Source organism: Hakea prostrata, chromosome 8, assembly GCF_041222555.1.
Source record: "Hakea prostrata isolate BN-2017 chromosome 8, UWA_Hpros_2, whole genome shotgun sequence".
Lineage (NCBI taxonomy): Eukaryota > Viridiplantae > Streptophyta > Magnoliopsida > Proteales > Proteaceae > Hakea > Hakea prostrata.
Window position 1 is genome coordinate 32,982,960 of NC_142607.1, and position 7,334 is coordinate 32,990,293.

At 39.0% G+C, this 7,334-nt stretch overlaps 1 protein-coding gene across 1 annotated transcript; it reads right to left on the minus strand.

Moving 5' to 3' along the window:
- Positions 1 to 4,924: 4,924 nt before the first annotated feature.
- LOC149007602 (expansin-A4-like) lies at positions 4,925 to 5,879 on the minus strand. The gene is made up of 2 exons (XM_089165097.1): positions 5,738 to 5,879; positions 4,925 to 5,544 (listed from the first exon to the last, which is right to left on the minus strand). Exons 1-2 carry the CDS (start codon positions 5,877 to 5,879, stop codon positions 4,925 to 4,927), a joined length of 762 nt encoding a protein of 253 aa, XP_089021223.1.
- Between the last annotated feature and the right edge of the window lie 1,455 nt (positions 5,880 to 7,334).

Below are 7,334 nucleotides of genomic sequence, written 5' to 3' on the forward strand. Positions count from 1 at the left end.
CATCAATGGGTGCTATAAGCGCACTCCATGCACTCGCAGGGCTCCCACACAGGCTATCTCCATTTCCCATTGCCGGTGCCACATCTTCTTCATACGAGAAGGCTCCTTAATGGGAAACTAATCCATCTTCCGGCGTATATCCTCCATTTGTACAGGCTAATAAAACATAGACAAATAAAGGAATGAGTTCTAGAGAACTTAGTAAGAACAAACAATGATTCCCTCCATATGTCAAACCATCAGAAATGCATATATGATAAGTATGAATGCAATGTATGAATACCGCTAAGATCTAACTATGCAAGTCTCTAACAATTGACATGCTTTAAGATATAACACTAGCCCTCCTCTGGGTAGGTCTAGTCACTCTGATCCGGCAAGGACTCGTTACGTCTGTAGGGATCCTAGGTAAAATGGAAAGTCCACACCTGGCTCTCAAACCATGGCTGGGGTTAACTCAACACTCTCTCACCACAACCATTAACATGAGTACTGGCGCATGTCGGGGTTTCTAATCCAATACAAGTCATAATGGTAACATACTACATGAAGTCCAGATACATCCCCTATGGTACTAACCAACTCGATTCAGTATCCTTCGCAACCTAGGAATGCGAACCCTTACGGACTGGTTACCGCTATTGGACTCAATTCCATGTGACCCTATGGTCATCCACATATTGTTCGGGCGGAATGCTCTCATGACTCCTCACGACACCTGGTCCGCTCCTTGGACGTCCATGAGCCCAACCCTAACATATGCAATCCTGCTATTTGTATGACCAACAGTGGACCATAGTCACATCACTGTCGTCACAGGTCATCCGGCTTCAATTCCCCTACCGAAAGGGTAGTAGCATGTGGGGTACCTAGCCATGCAACTCTAGACTCTACCAAGGTATGTCATCCAGTAGTTATGACAGTGCTGAAGACATTAGCAAGCATGTGTCCCATACCACAGCCCTCTGATATTTCAAGCCAAGATATCCCAATGGAATACCCTTTCCATCAGAACCACAAACCATCAACCATCATCATATCACATTCATAATTGACAAAGTATATGTAAAGACAGTACAAACAGCAAGCATATGATAAGATCAGCATGTTAAACAAGGTTACAGCAGTATATAAAATGAAAGAACAATAATGACAGACACTGGACTAGCTTGTTCAAGTCATTACATAAAGATAGGATTGTATGTCCTTACCTGTGAATAAGTAGAATTCCTCTGGATTGCAAACCGTGAACAATTATAAGACTTTTATTGGAAACAGAGGACACCTATGAACAGGGTTACAATAATATGTAAATCGAATGAAACAAATCGGCTCAAATCCATAAGTCACTTGGTCATTGGAAACCAGCCAATCGCTTGGGCCGGTCGCTTGGTCTGAGCGACCGCCACTAGTGACCGCCCCAAAAACAGTTTGTTTCAATCCAAAACTCAGATTTTTGATCATCCGATTTTAATCCGAATTTTGAATGATCATAGACCGAATTTCAAATCTAACACTCCTATAACAAAGGGAAATACGAAACCTAACAATTGACATCAATTTGGTTACTCAGAATCTTCCGCTTGATTAGATTAGCCCTTTTCACGAAAGCAGGGTTTCGTTTTCGGATCTGATCTCACCAAGATCATTTAAAAAGTAGGCACTGTAATAGAAGGATCATGAACAACAAAAGAGGAAAATTAATCTACTTTAATCATAGCTAAAGGTAGAGTATGAGTGAACAAGGAATCACTTACCTCAACCAGATATGCTAGATAAGATAGTAGAAGCTTCTGGAACACTAACAACCCTTCAGATCACCTTCCAACATGTCTCCACAGCCGCCTAACCACTAAAAATAGCAATCCCAATTATAATATTCGTAAAATAGACGAGGGTTGCTATTTATAGGTTTGGGGTAAAATAGGGCAAAACCCCGCAACCAGGACCAGGCGATCGCTTGGTCTAATCAACCACCACTAGCAACTGCCCCTAGTATATTGCTATACAAGGGTGCTTTGCTCAGGGGGTTGAAGTTTAAGTACAACCTAACCCTAATGAACACATGGGGGAGGTCTTACCTTCATTTCGGACATCTCTAGACATCACTTGCCTTCCAGAAGTCCAACTACCAAACAAGGCAGGTTCTTCAACAAGAGAATTCAGATCCATGGGTTCAGGGTATGGATCACGGACTTCTATCCAGACACTCCAAAAATTTACCGGACTAGACCTTCGGGTTCTCAGACCTGCAATACAGATCCTGGATTAGAAACACGGGGGTTGTTACACTAACAATGTCGGTTCTCCTGGAAAAATGGATGTAACCACACTCAAATGGAACTTTGAGGGTAGGATAGTTTTTGAAAAGATTAATGGAGGGGGTAAGCCCCATTTTTTGAAGAAAAGCGAAAAAACAGTAAATGAGTCTCCAACTATTTGGAGCAAGTTGGTAGGGACAAATGTGATAGTAATCAAGCAAAGATTGAACTATGGGAGTCAGAGGGACTCTAAATCTAGATTCATGATGACTAAGGTGAACAGCAATGACTCCACGATCAGAAGGTCCTGGAGCCCAAATTCTAGCTTCACGGGGAAAGTAATAATCTTGCAAATAAGAAGACAACTTGGATTTCTTAACCTTGGAGGGATACCATTTGGCCCGACATACTTTGGATTCTTCTTCTCCTTAGTGATGTCCAAAGGTTGATAAGGAACTATTACTTCATCATTAGCATGGGGAGCAGGCTTCCAGTCTAATGAGTTTGATTAGAGGGAAGAACACTAAGGGTTTTCTCTTGACCAACATCCAAAGGAACTATTGCTTGACCAGAAGTGCTTGAACTGAAGGATTGATAGAATGATCCATGAAAGATGACAAAAGAAGCGAACAAAGTTTCGAAAGACATTTAGGGAAGACAATGAAATAAGTTGCAGACAACTGAAAAGATTAAGATAGTTTAAAGGAAGATAATGGAGGAAGAGAGATGACGGAGAGAAAATAAATATAGAAGTGAAGTGATGTGATTGGAAACTCTTGAAATTTGGAGGGAAGATATGTGATGATTCAGATCAACGACTGTAACTATTCAGAATCGATGTCTGAAATTAATCATTTAATTGGGGAACAACGCAACTGGACCCGTGGATGGCATAGGGAAGTTAAGAAAAACATTGGAATCGTGTGATTGAGAATAAGTAACATTTGTAATCGTGCGTCAGAGGGAGGATAACGTCTGAAAAACCCAAAGGTTGCATTTATAAAGGGATGAAAAAGCTGACGGACAAAGATTTTCAGCAGATTCTCAAAATGGTTTGGGGGCTGACTACAATTGTTTGATGATTACAGTGGCTGACTACTTTCCCAAGAAGATTAAAAACCCATTTCCTAACGAAGGTCAGATCGTAAATCAACTTTTGGATTTATGACGATTTGGAAATCCAAAATTATAGTTTCAAAAATTAATTTCGATGGTGATTGGAAGTTCAAATGTTGATGAGTCAAAACTTTGCCATGTGGAGGATAAGATCAAAATCAACATCATGGATCAATAGTTAAAAAGAAGGCAGTTAACTTCAAAAACTAGATACAAAAGGAACGACTTTGATTGAATTGAGTATCCATTGATTGATCTCTCCAGTTGCGTTGAATTGGACGATAGCTGATGAACTCCCAAGATCAAATGATGAGATTAGGATTCTGATGAGCTCTACGAAGCTATAGATTGATCTCAGAATCTCTGATGAACTCATTTGATTGAAGGATGAGCTCGAAGTTTCTGATGAGCTCCACAAGTTGGCAGATGAGCTCAGAATTCTGATGAGCTCTACGAAGCTATAGATTGATCTCAGAATTGCTGATGAACTCTCTCAACTGAAGGATGAACTCAGCATTCAAATAATCCCTCATAACTGGAGATGAGCTCAAGTACTGAAGAATTGTCACACCCTATGTCAGACCAAGAAACGAATCAAGGAAGACTAAACAAAGAAACAATTCAGCTGATCAGAGGAAATGCTTAAACCTCCTGATCAGAGTTTCAATTTGATTTCAACCTGATCAACAGGCTTGGGGGCTCGTGTTATGAATAAACTAACTTCGGTTCACACTTGTCCAACCTTATTCAACAAGAGTCACAAGTTATATTATGGGTCCGCCCTAAAATTAGACAGGGATCAAATCATAACCATCCAATCCAATCTCATCATCTGACGGTTATCAACAATGGAGAGCAGCGCGGGAAATCTATAAATAGGGACAAAGCACACGCAGAAGGTAACACATTCAAAATCTTAAGTACACTCACACTCTTCCCGCTATTTTTCCATTAAAGCTCTTCGAAAGCTCTGATTGAGCTTTGAAGCTTTCTCTTCAGATCAGTTACTAACTAGATCATTGGAGACGGAATGCCGATCCAGCTGATCGGGTCCGTTTCTAATAGATTTACTTGTTTTACAAGAAGAGTGAGTTCAGACTAGATCGATCAAGATCTGAGTGATTGGTGTAAGATTCTCGGTTCACAGATACAGGCGAAATCTGCACCAACATCACACCTTAACTATATCAGTGGGGTTTCACTCCTAATCCCAAAAATATTCAAATCCAACACAGCCTTTTCCATCCAAAACTTCTCATTTGTCATGATTTAGATCAGCCAAAATAGTCAGATTCACAATAAAATAGAGTAAAAGTTTTTCACAAAAAAAGACAAGAAAAGAGAGAGACTAAAATTCTATCACCTGTGGAATCAAGAGGAGTTTTAAGGTCTTATGCCATTTCAATATTCAAAGACAAGAGCACACTTGAAAATGGAGTGTGTTATGTACTAACAAATCACCCAAACTGCAATTTATTCATCACTGAAACTAGATTTCCAGTTTCAAAATATAAAGAAATATCATTTCAAAAACCCCTCATTTGATTTCAGAACTGCTTGCCCTCAAAGGTTTGCCCAAATTGCCAATTCGCTGGTGCAACATTATCAGACTGCACCATCTTACCATCACTGGTAGTCACTTGGAATGACAAGGCTTTCCCTATCAGACTTCCAAACAATTGCCAGTTTCCGCCCCAGTTTCTCGTCATTTGTATCCAATCCGTACCAGAACCCTTAATCTTCACGTTCGTAACATCGCCGGCACCAGCAACATTATACACCAACACCAACATCCAGTATTGACTCCCCTTGGCATTTATCTCAAACTTTATACCTCCGGTTTTGACACACGGGACACGCCGATAGTAAACTGGAACAATGCCAGCCTTGTACTCAGCTATCTTGATAAACATGGGAATGGAGAGATCAAAATGCTTCAATGGAGGGTTGCACCAGTTCCCATCAGGCTTGGTATAGTTGGGAGGGCAAAAGTTGGTGGCAGTTACACGGACAGAGCCAGCTTTGCACCATGTTGATTTGGACTTATCACACATGATTTGATAACAAGCACCACAACTGAGGCCATCGTTGAAGAGAGCTGTGCTCAGAGCTGTATTTTCCTGGCCATATACTTGATCAAACTGATTGCCGTAGCCGCAAGCTCCTCCTGTTGCCAACATAACAGAAAAAATAAGGGTCTATTACTTCTAATTCTAAAATCGGTCACCAGACAAAAGGTTAAAATATTGGAAATTTGATTATCATTTTGCATGGAAGGTTAGGTGTTGGGGGTGGTAAAGATCCTCAAAGAAAAGAGAAAATAAACCAGATAAGCTTCAAGTTTTCAACTTATGACTTACCCATGTCTTCAAGTCCGGTCATATCACCATAGCACGTAGCATGAGCAGCTTCAAACTTATCGCCTTCAGGCACAAAAGCATTGAAACCTTCACTGATGACAACAAAAGCCATTGCTATAACCCACAACTTAGGCTGGGCCATCTCTCTCTCCCCAGTCTCTCTTTGAATTGGAAGTTAGGTTAAAATTCATGCTTAGATCCACAGGTATTTGTAAGTAAATGAGGTACTTAAACATTTATTGTGTCCAAGTCCTAAAACATTTATTAATCATTTAATTTGTTAGATTATATACCATTTATATGTCCTTGAGTTATGGTAATAATTCATATTCCTCTTGGCAATTGATGGCAAAAGCAACTTATTGCTTGTATACTCATGCATCCAGCGAAGGGATCAATCATTTATTGATTTCCTCGCCGGGCTGGTGGCCGTTGAATGGGAGTTGAAATTCAACTCACAGAGTTATCAGAGACCCTTCATTGTTAGGTCCCCGAAGGAACTCGGGGGAGAAGATTGATTTTTTTTCTTATGTAAAGCTCTGTTGTAGGTTATTTATTTAATATAATATAATATATATTCACGCATTGCACTAAAAAGCCTAAGCCCAATCAGCTGAGGAGTTTATCCAAGATGATGTCAACGAAAATCCATAGAGATGCAACTAGGCTGTCTGGATATTGGTTGTATTCTTGCTTTTTTTCTATTGATAACTTTTGAAGGGGTAGTTGTAAGATTATGGTTTCTCTTTTTAAATCATCTACACCCAGATATAATTATTACCAAATATTGATATATAATAAACTCTTTCTAAATCATTTTAGTTTTGGTTAAAAATATTAATTTAATTTACATCAAAATACTTTGGATTTGAAAACTAAATAAAAATGGTTAAGAATATTACTTGCCATCTAAATCCTTCGGGATAAATTTTTTTGTAGATACAAATAGAAAAGGAAAAGAAAATTGATTTACATCAGAATCTTTTGGATTATGCTTTTTTTCTAAATATAGTGCTTGGAATGGGAAAGTAAACAAAATGGTTAGTGTTATAAAATAAAGAGAAAATATATTAGATACAAAGAAGAAAGACAAGATGAGTTCAATCAGAACTAATTCATTCAGTTGAGTGCATTACATATTTATAGTAGAAGGAGCATCTACTCTGATATGGAAATACAATATATGATTCTTGCACACAATAAGATATTCTTGATATGGAAAGATAGATTGCCGCCCAAGATAGAAGGTGCATAGAATGGAAATATTGACTGCCAATATTGTGTAATGAGATGGTTGTGATCTTCACCAATATTACATCCTGAGGTAATTGAGATCTTCAATTGGAAGTACAATCTCTTTGGGGTAATGGACATCCATAATAAATATTATTTATAACACTCCCCCTTGGATGTCCATCAATAGATAATGTACCGAAAAACCCCGTGGGAAAAAAATCTTAGTGAAGGAAAAAGAGTATACATATCTAAATAATACGTATTGGTAGCTGCCTCATTAAAAACCTTACCAGGAAAACCCAGTGGGACAAAACCTTGGTTAAGGGAAAAAGAGTGCAGCACGTATTTTACTCCCCCTGAT

Excerpts from the sequence above, each read along its gene's own strand:
- LOC149007602 (XM_089165097.1), bottom strand. The coding sequence starts at position 5,879 with ATGGCCCAGCCTAAGTTGTGGGTTATAGCAATGGCTTTTGTTGTCATC. Across the intron at positions 5,545-5,737 it reads GACCGGACTTGAAGACATGG|GAGGAGCTTGCGGCTACGGC; the intron begins GTAAGTCATAAG and ends TGTTGGCAACAG.